The 17,343-nt window shown below is 34.5% G+C and overlaps 1 protein-coding gene and 1 long non-coding RNA gene across 3 annotated transcripts; one reads left to right on the forward strand and one right to left on the reverse strand.

Moving 5' to 3' along the window:
* Positions 1 to 682: 682 nt before the first annotated feature.
* On the reverse strand, positions 683 to 15,549 carry LOC123670816 (chitotriosidase-1-like). Its single transcript, XM_045604378.1, has 6 exons — positions 15,363 to 15,549; positions 11,591 to 11,786; positions 5,531 to 5,869; positions 4,064 to 4,190; positions 1,445 to 1,630; positions 683 to 975 (listed from the first exon to the last, which is right to left on the reverse strand). Exons 1-6 carry the CDS (start codon positions 15,421 to 15,423, stop codon positions 715 to 717), a joined length of 1,170 nt encoding a protein of 389 aa, XP_045460334.1. The 5' UTR covers positions 15,424 to 15,549; the 3' UTR covers positions 683 to 714.
* On the forward strand, positions 6,860 to 9,778 carry LOC123670818. 2 transcript variants are annotated; one of them, XR_006745991.1, is made up of 3 exons: positions 6,860 to 7,672; positions 7,762 to 9,542; positions 9,596 to 9,778. It is a non-coding gene; the product is annotated as an uncharacterized LOC123670818 (long non-coding RNA). The 2 variants fall into 2 exon arrangements; XR_006745990.1 differs by having other exon boundaries at positions 6,860 to 9,542.
* Positions 15,550 to 17,343: the final 1,794 nt, after the last annotated feature.

Below are 17,343 nucleotides of genomic sequence, written 5' to 3' on the forward strand. Positions count from 1 at the left end.
TCCTACTCATAAAAAATTTCCTGCTCTTATACTCATTTGTGAACAGTATCACCTGAAATCCCTTCGTTCCTAATTCGTAAATGCACCCATAAGTGCAATAGATGTTTCAGAATCCGTGCCAATGCACGTGTATCGTGAGTAATTTTGGCAAGTGGCGTATATTCAGGACGTTTTTCGTTGGTAGCAGGTGGTTGTTTTGGGTGGTATTTCCTAATTACATAGAAAAATATTATTTTTTTTATACCTTTAACGAAATAGGTGATTTAACTGCGTGGTTGAAATCAGTCGAAACATAGTATGGAAAAGTATACAATTTTTGGTTAGTTCATAAAAATAGTGGAATGATGGTTGTTGGAATATAAGTATTTGAAGACATGTTGCCTCTGAATCTGTTTTTGGTATGTTCCATTCTGCCCCTTCAGAATATTAAGTTTTCACTGAACAGTCTGAAATATAATGATTTCATTCGACTCTGATTATCTGAAGATGTATTTTGCAAGATTCCCAGTGAGTATGAATATTCATCTCATCTCGGCATTCCACATATTATGACAACTTTTAGAAACTCAAAAGTTGTGTGATGTAGGAGTTAGGAGAACCGGTTGTGTTCTGTATAGGAATTAATATATTTTTAATAGATATGAAACCATATTTTTTGGTAATTGCACAAGAAAAACTTTTATTCTTGAAGTAAGATCAAATTTTATTAGAAAATCATGAAATATAATTTTCGTTCAATGTTTTCTTCATTGTTTTTATCAATGGATATTTTCCGTTACCGCAAATTCCCATAAAATCATCAGTGTCTAGAGACCAAACCATTAAACCACCAAGTCCTTTGCTTTTAGCGAATTCAACTTTATCTTTCACTGACGTAGCATCATCATATCCTATCCACTGATTGCCTTTCACTATGTGAGGCACCTTTTGCTCGTCATCCCAGTAGTATGTGTAATCAGAGTACAGTTCACAAATCTGAAATTAAATTACAATATTTCAAAATATTTAATGATTAATGATCAACAAAAATCCCATGTGATGAAATTCAAAATACCCAATGAGAATGTATTTCAGTTAGAAACGACAGGAAGTTCTATTAAGTAAGGAGCGAATCCATTAAATATTTATTAGAAGGAGATACTAGCTTGGTTTCTTGAAGGAAACGTTTTTCGTATAATAGATTTTGAAACCTTTGTTACATCTCATTCAATTGTTGATTGAGGAGACATGAAAGAAATATTTCATGTTTGTGTTTAGCTTCCATTAACTAGTAGTAGTTGATGAATTCTAAAGTGCACTCACATCATGCAGACACTTTTTTAGATGAATTTTATTTTCACAGTTCTGAAATTCAATCAACCGAAATAAAAATATATAGGGATGAAATTTGACTTGGAGTGAATAATCACTGAAATGGTCAGAGAAAGAATTCAAAATTATTTACTTCGTTATATCCGATTGTTCCTTCCTCTCTTGTATAAGGACCTGCAGTGCAAGGACCTGTCATAGGTGCATAAAGACTTGTGTTTTTTGAATCAGCCAAGGTAAAACCTCTTCCATATGTTCCGATGCCAAGATTGAGTTTGCTGGCCGGTGCTCCTTGGTCTAGCCAGAATTCGATTCCACTTTTCTGAAAAAAAGTATGTGAACGGAAAATATGAAGATACATATCGAAAACTTTATTGTTAAGTCATAAATTGGTAATTTTCGATTTTTGACAGTTTTTGAATCATTCGTTATTTCAACAAAAGGAAAGTCAGAACAGAATCAATTCTTAGTGAAACGCCGGTTAGTTTCGACTCTATACTAAAATAATATCCAGTGTTTTATTGAAGTACACCTCGAAAAGAAACAAATCGATGATTTGCATGAAGAATATTAATCAGAAAAAAAGAAAATATTCATCAAAGGAGATAAAATGGAAATATTTAGTTTCTTTTTCATAATTGTATTTTTGATTATCTAGGGCCTGAACGATCTTTGAAGTTAACATAATACACTTCTATAATATCCTTCGAGCAATGGAGTTATTAAAAAAATAAGTAGATCAATGAAGAAAAAACTACCCTGTGTAAATATCTGGATTTTCAGGTTGTTTTTATGGGTTGAATCTCATTCATCAATTTTTCCTAGACCGGATCTGTAAAACAAAATCAGTTGCTATGTCTGTATGAAGTAGTTGTTGCAGAGAATAAACGTACAAAATAGCAGAAAATATATAAGGTGGTTTTTCCTAGACCGGATCTGTAGAACAAAATCAGTTACTATGTCTGTATGAAGTAGTTGTTGCAGAGAATAAACGTACAAAATAGCAGAAAATATGGTCCGAAAGTTATAGGTAATTGAAAAAATTGACAAAATCAATAAAACACACTGTATCTTGATCAGGAAGAGAAATAGACCCTTCAAATATAGGTTATTCTGAGTCGCCTCTGTGTCTTCTATCTACCTTGAGCTTCCGCTCATTAACCAATGAATCACCCTGTATATGTTAGATCTAATCAACTCTATAGCCGAGATACAGTGTGTTTTGTCAATTACCAATAGTTTCAAATCCTTATAACTCTTTGAACCTCCCAGTACATACATTCGATTGATATTTGGAATGTTTGAGTAACTTCATTAGATCCATCAATTCATCTTTAAACTGATCAAAAATGGAAAAACATGAAAATTTCCAGAATTTTGAGATTCAACTCCCTGTATAGTGGAATATTGGAATTTGATTAAAATATTGCGAGAGAGCTGAAATATTTGTTGGGGATCGGAAGATTTTAGTTTACCTCACACCATTTAACTCAGATGTATATCGTGATATTCTGACAAATTCTGATAACTATTGAAAAATAAAATATCGAGAAATCATTTTCTGTTAAATCCTACAAGAGTTTAGGCTACAACAATATCTATGACATGAAATTTGACAACTGGAATGGATACAGAAAATTTGTTTGCAGTATAGTGGTTTGTTTCTGATATTGAAATCATACATAATAATACCTCATAAATTCTCGAATCAAGAATATGCTGACATGTTGTTTTTGTGACTGTAATAGTAAAGCGGCTGTACTAATCAATAATAGAAGGTTACCACATCACAAAACTTTTTCTTCAGTTTTCGATTAAATTCGTAAAAATAGCTCCCACATTAAAAGTTAATGATTCCCAAAAAAGGCACCTAAATATCAATAAAAACATTCTTGAAATGACAGAGACACGTCCAGAAAAAAGCGCTAGAAAAATTGCTCATACTCTGAACGTGCCGGTATGGCATGAATTGGAGAAACATGATCTTCATCCTTTTCATTTTCAGAAAATTCAACGATAGGAACCAGGTGATAAAAATTTTAGTCGGTTGATTTTAAGAAATGAAAGATTGGTCAATAGAATTTTATTTACTAATGAACCCATTTTCACGAGGAATGGCGTCTCTCATCTGAGGAATGGGTGGGTCCTCATGCAATTAGGTACTCCGCTCAGAAGTTTCTGACTGACTTTCATGTCCGTACTTCTCCTATTCTTTGAAAAAATGAATAATTCAATCATAGTCAAAACCGACGGTCGATTTAAAGCATAACATGAAATTATGAACGACTTGGTTTCATTTATGATATCAATTATTTGAAATCTATTTCAAAAAGAGCCCTTTTCCAAAGTCGGGGATTCCCCAAGTCTTGCGTGTTGTATTGCCTACTTTCATTGTCGCCAGACCATTCTGCAACTCTTATAATCTAAATACTACGCAACCATGCGAAAATATTCACGAATAATTCAGTTCAATTGTTCAACTTTTTCGCAAGGCTTCCTCAGTTGCCAGAAAATCGGCGATCGCCAACACTGCTGAATACCTGCGCCGTCTTTGTTGTTGAAAATGATTCAGTAATATCTACGTATGTATCTCATAAATTTTCTATAATAGCAAATAGCTATTTATAAAATGCAAAAATCTCGTTTATCGAACTAACGAATAAAAATGTTGTGATAGTCCATAGAGAGTGTTTTCCAAAAAAGTCAAAAATAATTTGGAATTGATTAGGAATTACATTCGATTCCAAAACCTTACCACGTTCAGAGTTTGTTGCAGTTCGTCATAATCGAGATGTGAAGCATATAGAGGTGCATAATGGCCAACATAATCCTCGAAAGCACCATGATAATCATAAGCCATAACGTTTATCATGTCCACTGCCCTAAAAGTAGAATTAATCCATTATAAACACATTTTGAACAGGTGTCAAATTTTATATTTTCTTTGAACATCCATAACATCATGAAATCTCAACTAATCTGAATTGAGATTTATTTAATTGAAAAATGTGAAAATAGTTGAAGTATTTTTGGAGATCTCGTTTTCCGAACTGTATAATAACGATACGTTATTGGTATTTTTAGAATTTTGAGAAGGGGTTGGTCTCTAAAGATAACTGGACTTACTGATGACGACTCCGCCCTCAAATCCAATCAAGTTCGCCAGTCCGTAAACAAGCAAAATCCTAGAAAATTCAAATTTTAGGTTGAGTTCACATCCTGAATGCAGAAATTGAAAATTTTGAATTGGGCAATGGCTAAACTTTGAATAGGAGTTCGAGACTTTTCGAAATTTTGTTTTGATGATAATATCAGAACAATCCATTCGATGGAGATTCAGATAATTCGGACAATTTTTAGCTTTCCACTAAATTCGATCTGATCAGAACCAGAACAAATTCAGGCACAACATCGGATAAAATACTCAATATCTTGCAAACAACAGACTTGATTCAGTTGAAATTTGCAGGTTGATATAAAATAATAATTTCAAGCTATGTACAAAACTTCGAGTTGATCACGACACCAGAAATATAGTAAATTGAAGCAGAATATCGAAAAAAAATGCCTTATATTTCTGTAATAATAGATCAGGCTATTTAATATTCATTTTTAATATTTATTATTAATGATAGATCAGAAATTTGATTTGTATATTGTACAATAATTTTTCGTCTATACAAGGTGTTTCACGAATGATTGAACAGGCTTTCAGGGCAGATGCAGGACATTTTGGTGAGTCTGAATCAGTGCTCGAAACATGTCCTAACTATATTAGTTTATGTATTTCAGCGAAAACTTTCAACAACACTGATTCAGACTCACCGAAATGTCCCACATCTGCCCTGAAAGCCTGTACAATCATTCGTGAAACACCCTGTATATGCCGAATATAAGGTAGGGGGCCAGTCGGCCAGAATCGAATTCGAGCACGGATTCGTCATCAGTCCAACCTCATCGTTTATAAACAATATCGTCTCAAAATTCGAAAATTAGAGACATTGTGGCAATATGATAGTGATTTCGTCTGAGAACAAGCGCAACAAACTCCTGAAGAGATTGCAAAATAAGTGAGCTCTCACTTCTAATAAGAATTCTTTTCGAATTGTTGGGATATTCTCTAAATTAGATTGAATAATTTGATATCAATGGTTATGGAAGTGGAATTATTACGTATTATTATGGGGATGCGTATATTTAATTAGGAATAATTTGAACTTACTCTCCAACTTCTTGGATATAATATGATGTATTTGCAGATACTACGCCTCCACTAACGTCTATAGAAAGGATGTAGTTTTTCGGAGCGAATGCCTCCTTGAATTCCTTCAATAATGTGACGAAGTTCTGTACATCTTCTGATTTTCCACCTCGTTGATCCGGATATTCCCAGTCAAGATCAAACCCATCAAATTCATATTTGTCAAGGAAGGAAAGCACACTATTGATCATGTTTTTACGGAGCTTGGGGTCAGCTGCCACATGAGAATATTTTTCAGAACCTTCATTCCATCCACCCATACTGACCACTAATTTCAATTTAGGGTTTTGTTTTCTTTTCCTATAATAAAACAACAAAAGTTTCAGAATAAATATACTATACACGACTAATAAGAAATCAAAATAGTAAAAGTATATTGGCAAAACATAAATCAATAAATTATTTTCTCTATTTCAGTATCGTAATGAGTTCTAAAAAAGTGCTGTAATGAATTTATTACATCATCGTTTTCAGTTATATTTTTCGTTTTGTGGTTATCTATATTGACTTCCAATTCTATTAAACTTCAAGAAACGTCAATAATTGTCAATATAATATAATTTGGATATAGATAGTGAAATGATTTGCAACATTTTTTGCCATTTCTCTTAATTCTTACTATAATCTGAATTTTTCATTGAATTTCGACAATGTTTCACAAAACTTGAAACTTGAAACTGAAATAGAGAAAATACCATCTAATACTCGTTGCAGAAGCAATTCTAAAACTAATGTGTTCGAATTTCGCATTCGTTTCGGAATGGGAGCACATTCTGAAACTTGTTTTAAAATATACTATTGAAAATCTTTTTTTGTGATGTGTACAGACTATACAGAGTGGCCACTTTTTTAATGGGGTCAAAATCACCTAAAATTCAACTTTAAATTACATTGTATGATATATCGTTGAATTCAGCGTTAAAAGTTATTTCGAAAAGTGTCATAAAATATGCAGGTCCGTATTGAAAAAATGAGTTTGAGGGTGGCCCAGAGAGTACGGAACTTTGGATACGAAATCTGATTAAGTCAAATTGAGGATAATTTACTGTCGAATGAAAAGTTCTTTCAACATTTTTTGATAATATTTGAAATAAAGTGGGAAATTAAGAAAAATCAAAATGAAAGAATTTACTTTTCTCATGGTATCTCAATAACCGGCCCTGATAATTTCGATGCTCGACAATGCTTCTATGCATGCAATTTTTTCTCCATTTGACCGACCTCCTAACTCTCATGGTTCAAAAGTTACCAAAACAATCCCATTGAAAAAGTGGCCACTCTGTATATATATTCTTTGAATTTTCATTAAATCCATATCCGTATATAATTTCTGAAATATTTACATTATTCTGAAAATAAGAATATGGGTACTATTATTCGATTCAATGGCGTACCCAGACATGAGGCCTGGGGGGATAAAGAAAAAATTTTGGTTATTCGTTTCTGTTGTCCTTTGAATTTACAGACACTTCTTGAAATTGATTTTCATCTATCGAAGGGTCAGCTGTTGTACTTAAACGCGAAAAACTAAGGTTCGCCTGCATCAATTTTCCTTCTTTTGAAGAAGTTTTCCAAAGAAGTTTGTTTACTCATAAAAAGATCGTGATAGATAAAGGTAGGTTGAGACTTATGATGGATAGATAGATATATATATATAGATAGATAGATATATAGATATATTCATCTCAAGTATTTACAGATGCTGTCAAAATATATGTATATAATAAATATAAGTACATGTTCACACGTTACAAATTTCACAGTAGGATATAATCAACGACAAAATAAACAATTTTTCGTGAGAATGACTAGATTTATGGGACTGAAACTCATCCATCGAGTAGAATACATTTTTTTAAACAAGCTCTTTATTTTTTCTTGAAGGCATTTTAATGTAGTGATGTCAGGCTATCCGGTAGTTTGTTATAGAGTTTTAGGCTGTTATATATGTGCATGTTTCTCGTTTTCTCCAGTCTATGTAAAGAAGGTACATATTTGTCCTTGAATCGCGTGTTGTGACCGTGAACGTTCAAGTGTTTCTGGAACCTGTTTCCGCTCCCATGCACATATAAGAGGCACTTCATGATGTAACAGCATGAAACAGTAAGTATACCATATTTTTTGAAAAATGGTCTACAGCTTGTCATCCGACCTTCCCCTGCTACTATTCTCATAGCATTTTTCTGTTTCAGGAATATCCTTCCCGCTTCCGAGGACGCCCCCCAAACAATGATGCCATAGGTCATCCGTCCGTGGAATTGAGCATGGTACACAATCAGGGCTTCTTTTTCTGTGAGAAAGTTCTTTATGTTTCTAATTGCGAAGAGTGCTGTTGAAAGTTTGTCAGACAATTCGTTCACATGCTGATCTCAACCTAGGTTTCCGCTGATTGATAATCCAAGCAGAGATATACTATCTTTGTTTCATCATTTGGTGGTAATTACGAGCTCCTTCATTTTATCAGCATTTACACTCATACTGTTGTTTATGAACCAACCAATAGCATCATCTATGGATTTTTTAGATTTCGCCTGAAGTATACTTTCCACTTTATCTCTATTTAGAAAGGAGACATCATCCGCAAAGAGCACTACGTCATCCACCACAACATTATGCACCAAGTCATCGATGTAAAGGACAAATAAAATTGGTCCAAGCACCGATCCCTGGGGAACTCCTTGGGTGACTCTGCATTTGGAAGATATTTTTCCATCAAGGTCTACTATTTGGTAACGATCGTGCAAGTAAGATTTTATCAGACCAAGAGCTGGCCCTCGGACCCCAACATACTCCAACTTGGATAAGAGTTTTTGGTGTTCCACGCAATCAAATGCCTTACTCAAATCTATGCAGGTTAACATCACTTCATCTGTGCTGTCTAATGCGTCCATAATGAACTCTGTCATCTGGATTATGGCCGTTATCGTGGATCTTCCCTTCCTGAAGCCATGTTGCTGACCTGAAAGCTACATGCTCTCCTCCAAGAACGAGAGCCATCTTGTTTTGATTAGGGACTTGAGAACCTTAGAAATGGCTGGTAGTATAGATATGGGCCTATAATTTTCATTAGATTTTTTCTCCCTTCTTATGCACAGGTAATACTCTTGACAGTTTCCATTCATCCGGGAAATATCCTTGCTCAAGACAAGCATTCATCAGATGTGTGAGTGGGTCCACCAGATAGTCAATCGTCTCCTTGAGTAATCTCACCGACAAGCCATAAATATCTTTTGAGGATTTGTTGTTAAACTCCGAAACCGTTCTCATTACTTCATCTTTCGTCGTTGGCAGCAGGAAACAGGATTTCATACTATTCACCTTTTTGTTCTTCAAAAGGTTGTCACACCTTCCTGGATCGGTTTTCTGTGTATTTAGTCTCTCTGCAATAGTGGCAAAGTAGCAGTTGAATTTTTCCTCAGACTTCTATTATTTATGACTTTCCATATAGCCCGACTCTTGTTTTCCGATTGGTTTAGGAATTCCATATCCCTGTTCTTGATGGTATCCGTTAAGCCCGCCACTCACGAAGCGTTTTTTCGAGACTTTGAACGCCAAGCGTCCAAGAGATTCCAGTCGGACAGTCAAGTTCATTCTCTGATTTACAGTCGTGCGGTCGTGTCCCGATCTGCCCGAATGTGAAATTATCCGAACGCTCGAACATGGGAGCCTCGTGGGTGGCCGCCTTTACTAGTTGCTTCAGCTTCAATTTCATTTCTTTATAGACTTTAAACGAATCTTCATCCCTTCTGACCTGAAATATCGTGTGGGTAGCATCTACCTTATTTTTCAGATCCATAATTTCAGTATTTTCCCAAATTTTTTTGCTGCGATCATTCTTCTTTATAATTTTTGTTTCAGGGAAACACCGGTGGAATAAATTCAAAACAGTGTCGTGAAAACTCTTACACTGCCTACGAACACAGTTCCCATTCATAAAACCCCAATCAACATCTTTCAATCCTTCTCGAAACAGGTGAGTATTTTCTGTATTTATAATGCGGATTGTCTTATATTCTCTTTTTTCAGGAGGGTTTTCCTTCGGAATCTCCAACTTCTGTCCCTCATGGTCCGAAATGTGGTAATCAATTGTTTGCGCTACATAACTCGCACTGTCCATATTAGTAAATATGTTGTCAATGCAATTCGCAGATGTAAGCGTTACACGAGATGGCTCGCTAAATATTATATGCAGACCATATGACAGTAGTATTTCTTGTATTTTTATTTTATCGCCTGTTTCCTCACAGAATCGTACATTAAAATCTCCCGCTATAATAATATTTCGATGAGACAGGCTTGAAACTGAGAGCTTCATCTAATTTTTGGAGAAATATATCGAAATCGCCCCTTGGAGGTCTATACACGCGAATGTAGTAGGTATACGTGGATCTCTCCAACACTGAACACATTTCAACATGCTCTTCTAACTTCATTTGGATTATTTCAGATATTTGGGTTGTCTCAGCATCATCCCTTGTTAGTATAAGAGTGCAACCATGTTGGACATTTTTTCGAGAGTAAGCACTCGCTACCTTATAATTTTTTATATTCAGAAATTTCAATTCATCGTCTGACATCCAGTGCTCAGTTATGCAAACCCGTTTGTAGTCCACAGAACATAGTAGAAGTGGCCAGTTTTCGGGCTTATGAATATCGTCCAGCAATGACAGATCCGCGTCAATCTTGAAAGATACAGTATTAGCGGTAACACGCTTAGGGAGTTTCTCTATAACGAAACTTTTACTCGAAAACTTTTCTTTGAGCTGATTTTCAATATGGGATTCTTCTACATTCTCGCCTACATTCCCCACGTAAAGCCATACTCGTTTCGGTACTGCAAAAAAAACTGATTAGTCCACGCACGTTCCAGTCACTCCTATATTTTTCTTTATCGGCCTATTTCTTTCTTTTCTCTCATTTGCACTTTGTGCTTTCATATTACCGTTTACAGCTTCATGAACTATTTTAGTATTTTCTTCAACAGGGCAGGTTTCTGTCATTGTTGTAGTTTTCTCCTTGGTATGTTTGATTTCTTTATATTTTGTGGCCGGTAATTTGGACTTCTTAGTAGATACATTTTCGCTCTCTGTAATACGTTCATGATCTGTTTCAGAGAAATGTTTGTTTTCCTTTACGATTAGAGATGGCGCCATCCGTTTGTTTTCATTAACATTTTCAATTAGAGTTATGTACTTTTTCAAAACAACTATTTTGTCATGCAGCTCCAAAATCATATTGGATTTTTCCTCAATTATGCGATTTAGATACTTCACCTCTTTTCTGTGATCATCTCTAACTGATGGAATCTCAGAATCTATCACAGGAATATCTTCGTTAGAGCACTCAGAAGTATTTTCTGTTGTCTTCATTTCACTCATTGACTGTTCGAATAACACTCCATTCAAATCAGCAAGGCGTACTTTCAGTTTTTGTATTTCCAAATCTTTATCCTGGCATTGGCATTTTTTTGAGGTTAGGTCTTCACAACAAACAATTTGTCCTTCCAGCCTCACATAAAGTTCACCAATTTGCTGCATTTTTGAGCAAGTGACAAAATTTTTTACCTCTTTATTACATTTATAACAAGTCGTTTCAGCAATGTTACCATTGATACGCGGTGCCATGTTCACTCAATATTCGTCCCGGAGGGGGATATATCCCCCTTATCCTCCCCCTCCTGGGTACGCCACTGATTCGATTCAATAGAGAACCATTTGTATCTAATGTTTTCCATTGGATTAGGAAATAAGAGGTAAAATAATGAACTAATGAAAATGATTGATTACATAATTGGGAATTTAGTTCTATTACCCTAGTTTTTTGTCTGATAACAAAAAAAAATATATGAAATAACGATATTAACACAAAGATATAAGATTTGTATGAACGGAAGTTTTTTCAAGGACAAATATGATAAATAATATTTGTCCTTTTTTTCTTCAATTAGAAATTCCCAGAAATTATTGTTATTATTATTTTCATTCCACTTACTACCGAAATAAACAAGAAAAGCATACTTACTGCTTCAAATGCTCTAACTCATATAAACCATTTGCCTCCCAGTCATCTAAAATAGATAGGCTGCCATCATATTCTTGAAGACCGACAAACCCATAATTGACGTGGGTGCAGAGGTCCGCTGGAAGATTCGAAACGTTGTATTTTCCATTGCCTGGTCTATAAACTGTCCAAGATGTGAAAAAGCACACCAAATTGGCTACAAAACAATAAGAAATGCCTTGAATTAATATCAAAAAATATAAAAATTATTTATTGAAGATTTTATATCCCATTTCATTTCGTATATCTTAATATAAATTAATTCTTGAAGTTACAACTGCTCAACTTGAGATAATAGCTTACTTTCATTAGTAATATATCTGTTTTTCATTTCATGATGAAGAACTCATGGTGAAATGCAATACTGTCCAGTCATCCTTGAGCATGATAACTTTCAAACCTAAGAAGGTAGAGTCTCAAAAAGTGCATTATGGGTTTGAGAACAAACGGTGGGAAATCTACGGTATGATTTTACAGTTTCCTGAAGAATTCAGGATATGACAGAATAATTATAGTCAGGGCCGTCGCTAGGGGCTAGGCAGGATAGGCAGTCGCCTAGGGCGCCAAAATTCAATGGCAACATTTCAAACTTGATCAACAAAATTCATATGTGTAGGAATTCAGTACCAAATGACATTTGATTCGGTCAGAAATAACAGGAAAGAATACCGATAAATTTGATTAAAATCAAAAAGGTTCCCCATTATGCATTATAATAATCATAAATATTCAGATACCTCTCCCATTCTTCCAAACTAATTTTTGTTTCGTAGGTACCCATTTACTGACTTTTTCATTTTCCTGAGTAGATCCCATATTTCCTTTTTTCCTCTGTAACGATCATGATCCATATAACTATATTGCAAGTATGATTTTCCCTTCTCTTCAGCCAGCATTTTAATTTCTGGTTTGAACCAGTATTTGTGGTTTGGTCTGCCTCCCTTTTTTATAATTCCTTCTGAAGCGATCTACGATTCGATCCAATTTTTCACTTCTTTAAAGACTGAGTGTCGGTCAGCCAGGCCATGTGCGATTGATCGAAGCAAGTGAAAGTCCGAGGGAGCAACGTCTGGAGAATACGGCGGATGGGGTAGGACCGAGGGTAGGACTTCCCATTTCAACGTCTCCAGGTGAGTCTTGACTACACTTTCGCAATATGGGGTCGAGCATTGTCATGCTATAAAATCACTTTCTCTATTTCAGTATCGTAATGAGTTCATTACAGTACTGATAACGATGCTGTAATGAGTTCATTACAGCATCGTTATATTTTTCGTTTTTTGGTTGTCTACACAGACTTCCGATCCTATCAAAATTCAACACAGGTCAGTTGTCAAGATAATAAAATTTGATGGATTTAGTAAAATGATTTGCGACATTATTCGCAATTTCTCTTAATTCTGTTGGTGTTAAATCGATTTCGTCAGACATAATTCACGAATTAAATGCGTAATTATAAATTATATCGAAATTCAAAACGTACGATTCAAATTCCGTAATGTGTCAATTTTCGTAACAGTCACACCAACTGCCAAGATACAATACAAATGTCACTAGGATGTATAATCTGAATTTTTCATTGAATTTCGACAATATTTCACAAATCTTGACTGAAATAGAGAAAATATCGTCTTGCTCCTTCGTCGCTCGTTTTCGAATTTTGCATAGTTTTCATCTGAGTTAGCTATGAGTAAAAGGCATGATGCGCGTCAGATTTGATAGTTTTTTATGTTAAGTTTATTTGTATTCGTTCTTGTTCTTTCTGACTGATTAACATTCTCATTTGGTAGTTCGAATTTATACGAATGGGATTTTCGTTGATCAATCTTGAAATTCCGCCCTTGAATTTTGGCGTCCTAGGCGACCACCTATTAATCTATCTACCAGGGACGATGTTTCGATGATGCTGGTGCCAAATATACACGGTTTTCTAGTAATCATTTATGATTGAATATCGAAATGTTTTCTTTGGATTTGAAATGTAACTTCTTCATCGCCTCGCAATGAATATTTATTCCTTCAATGAGCAATATTGATGAAAATATATTTTGATTATGTGAGAAAAATGCTCAGAAACTGTGTATTTTTTCAATGTTTCATTCTTACCCTTTTTTACAGAATCGTTGAAAAAAAACTAATAAAATACATAAATGGAGGAATTTATATCTTCAATCAAAACAAAGTTTCTCACCGATAAGTGCCTGGATGAGGACAGTATTGAAAACAAATCATTACTGATATGTTTGCATTGAAAAAATCACCAGAATCAGTAGAGCAGTTATCTGAAAAAATCTGAATAGTAGCAGTATCATATGACCTCAGAAAGAGTCACTTAGTGCCGAGATCCCCTGTATATACACTCATACATAGCACTCAAGAGCTATCAGCGATTAAGTATAAGTATCCAATCGAACGATATTCGCATTTGTCCAATTATTTTCACCATGAGGTCATGAAGGAGGAGATTGCAGTGATCTCAAGTTTCAGAGATATTTGAGTTCTTGTGTTTTCTAAGATTTTCCACCTTTTTCGTCATTTATTTCTACGTTGACCAAGTGTGATTACTATACTGTATTCTGTATTGAATGTTAAAACGAAATTATTATAGTATGATTTGAAGGTAGGTATATGAAGAAAATTGCTAAATCCATTTGCCTGTATTTTTTGAATGCCACTATTCATGTATGAAAAAATTAATTTAAAAAATTGACAAATTCCTTATTTATTTCCTAAAAAAGTTTTGGTTAGAATGCCGTCACTAGTTTTGTTTCAGAATATTTCCATTTGAAAGGGGGTCAAAAATTAACCAATCCAATATTTTTCTATTGCAATTAAACTCAAAATTTTATAGCAAAATGTTTCAAAGATTTTTTTCGAAATGACCTTCACCATTTCTAAATTTCTTTTGGAATGATGTTTCCTTTTTCACATGCGAATTTACATTCGACCAAAAATATTCTAATCCTTGTACTGGAGTGTAGTGATAGAGGTACAAACGGTTTTTCTTCAGCACCGATTATACTTCTTTGTAAGATATTCCAGGATCACTGGCAGCTTACATGTACTAATTGCAGGAGCATCTTCTACTACCTGTAATATTGCTTCATCTACAATGTTTCAAATTCCTGGAGCACCAGCGGTTTTAGACTTTTGCACAGTACCTGCTCCCGCAATTCTGCTCTAGGTTGATGAAAAGACACTCATATGAGGAATATTCTTTTTGTGTATGGATACAGCAATAAAAATACACAATATAAGTAAATATTAAATATTCATAAATAGAAAATACACATATACAAAAAAGATATCTTCATATTCAGTATAAGTAAACGTAGACATAACTTAATAAAATACTTAATAAGTAATAGAATATTATCTATGATTATAGTTGGGAAATTTATTCCCTTTGATAACACACTATTCACAATTTTTTATACCGAACATTCGAAAGTTTATTTCGAAACGAAACTAGTGCATTCTAACGAAAACTTTTTTAGGAAATGAAGGAGGAATTTGTCAAGTTCTTAAAGTAATTTTTTCATTGATAAATAGTGGAATTTAAAAACGGCAGTCAAATTGATATTTGCTATTGACATTTCTACTGATTTATTATAGTTATCGGACTAAATTTGATGGACCATACCTCGGTGTATCAATGTTTCTTTCTTCTGATTGTTGAATTGAATAATTCGAAATTCTCAAGCTCGGCTTTCATTTTCCTATGATCACTCACCTGCTGTGCATATATTCACAAAAAGTGTAAATAAGACGAAAGTCACTAGGAATTTAATCATTCTGATCACAAAAATATCTCATCTACAGAACAGAACGATAAAAGTTGGCTTTTAAATAGGTTGAGATAAGGTGATGAATTGATAAGAGACTGAACATTCAATCGCCCAAAATGACAAATTGGATATAGATTGTTTTGCGAGATATTGAGATATTCCTTTTATCTGCAAAATAAACTATCAAAGATATGCCAAAAATATTAATGAAAGTTTAAAAATACTTCAGATAGGTAGGTATGTGAAGACTGGCAACATTTGGCATTTTACATTGGTCGTATATTTTTTCACTCATATATGGTTGAACTCTTAGAATATAGATAGAAGGAACTGAAAGTAAACATTTGTGCTCGATCCCGAATACAAGAGAGATGGAAGATTAGTGTAACCAATCGCAATCGAGCTAGCCGATTGTGTGTGCGAGCCATAGGCGTGAAGAATCCTGATTTGATTGTTGAATGCATCTTCAGGAATCCTTTTTTCATAACTTCACAATAGCTAAATCATTAAACTGAGAAAACATTGACCCTTTTGAAACACGAAAGAATTTTTATGATTAAATCACCTTGTAAACTATTTTTGAGCATAAATTGATAATTTCGAAATTAATCAAATTATATTACGCTACTGCTATAGTGTCCTGTCAGACAAGTCACGGGTTTTTGATTTAATGTGCCAGTTCTTTATATTGGCTTAGATTCTCTCCATCAGTTTTTGACAGGTTTTCATTTTGTGGCAATGAAAAGTCAATGAGCACGGCAGTTTCCAATTTTGTATGCCATACAACCATGTCTGTCTGGCCGGTTGTGCAACACCTATTATCATTATTATTATTTTACTGAATCGGGGTCATTACGGGTAGGGAATCCAATCCCGCAAATGCGGGATCCCTCTGAAATTCTGCGGGATCAAAATAGCGGGATTTTCCATGCATGATCTGCGGGATTCAACATTAAAAGCACGCAAATTCATATAGCTGCGATGTTTGTCCCGCTAGACCTCGAGACAACAAAAAAAATATTAGAATGCGCTTTTTGTGAACATGAGGAAGAAGTATTACTTAATGAAAGGCTGACAATTGAAAAAATGGAAAACAATAAAAGAAAAAATAGATTCAATACAGAACAACATCATATGTGCAAATGGTGAGTAACCTGCAGGCCAACCTCCAAGGTGAGGAAAAAATAACAGAGCAAATAAAAGGCATCAGGCAAATTAGAGATGGACACTCACTGGTGGAGATTAAATAAAGCTGCAAAGAGACAGAGGCCATCTGTAATAAAATAAAAACGGCACTAAATCAACATACGTGAGGAGGTTAATCAACAACTCTACAAAGAGTGCACTCAACGTATATGGTTTGGACATAGATGTTGACGAAGTAGCTCTAGAAAGCACCTTAGTGGCTTAAAACGAAGGTAGGAAATGATGAATATTCCATTGAAGCTTTGAAATCCATGGAAGGAGGCAGGAAAGTTGCGACTGTGATAACCAGCCCCAAAAATGCAAAAAATATTATAGAAATGAGAAAGATCAAGGTCGGCCTTTCTGTAGCTCATATCAAGGAGAGGAAACCGATCATAAAATGCTCGAAATGTTGGGAAAGGAAGGATATTGGGCTGATAAATGCACTGAAGAAGATCTAGGACTTAGAACCTGAGGGTAACTCACTGAAGCAAAGATTAAGTAGTGGAACCGAGATACTTAGAGGCCAAGGTTTTTATGCGAGTACTGTTTACAAATCGTGTGAGGCATATCAGGAATTCAATGAATGACTAGAGTTATTCAGTTCATCATCATTACTGAAATCCTTTATTCGAATTGTTTGAATACATCTGACGAAGTTACACTGTAATGAAACGCGCAATTTATAATGAAAATTGAAATCAACGCAAAGTGTCAATTATCAATTAATTAGTATATTCA

The sequence above is a fragment of the Harmonia axyridis genome, chromosome 1, assembly GCF_914767665.1.
Source record: "Harmonia axyridis chromosome 1, icHarAxyr1.1, whole genome shotgun sequence".
NCBI classification, from domain to species: domain Eukaryota; kingdom Metazoa; phylum Arthropoda; class Insecta; order Coleoptera; family Coccinellidae; genus Harmonia; species Harmonia axyridis.

Bases quoted from the DNA above. Each gene is read 5' to 3' on its own strand.
- LOC123670816 (XM_045604378.1), bottom strand. From the start codon at position 15,423: ATGATTAAATTCCTAGTGACTTTCGTCTTATTTACACTTTTTGTGAAT. The intron at 5,870-11,590 runs GTAAGTATGCTT...GTTTTATTATAG, and splicing joins GAGTTAGAGCATTTGAAGCA to GAAAAGAAAACAAAACCCTA. The intron at 4,191-5,530 runs GTAAGTTCAAAT...TTCTACTTTTAG, and splicing joins TATATCCAAGAAGTTGGAGA to GGCAGTGGACATGATAAACG.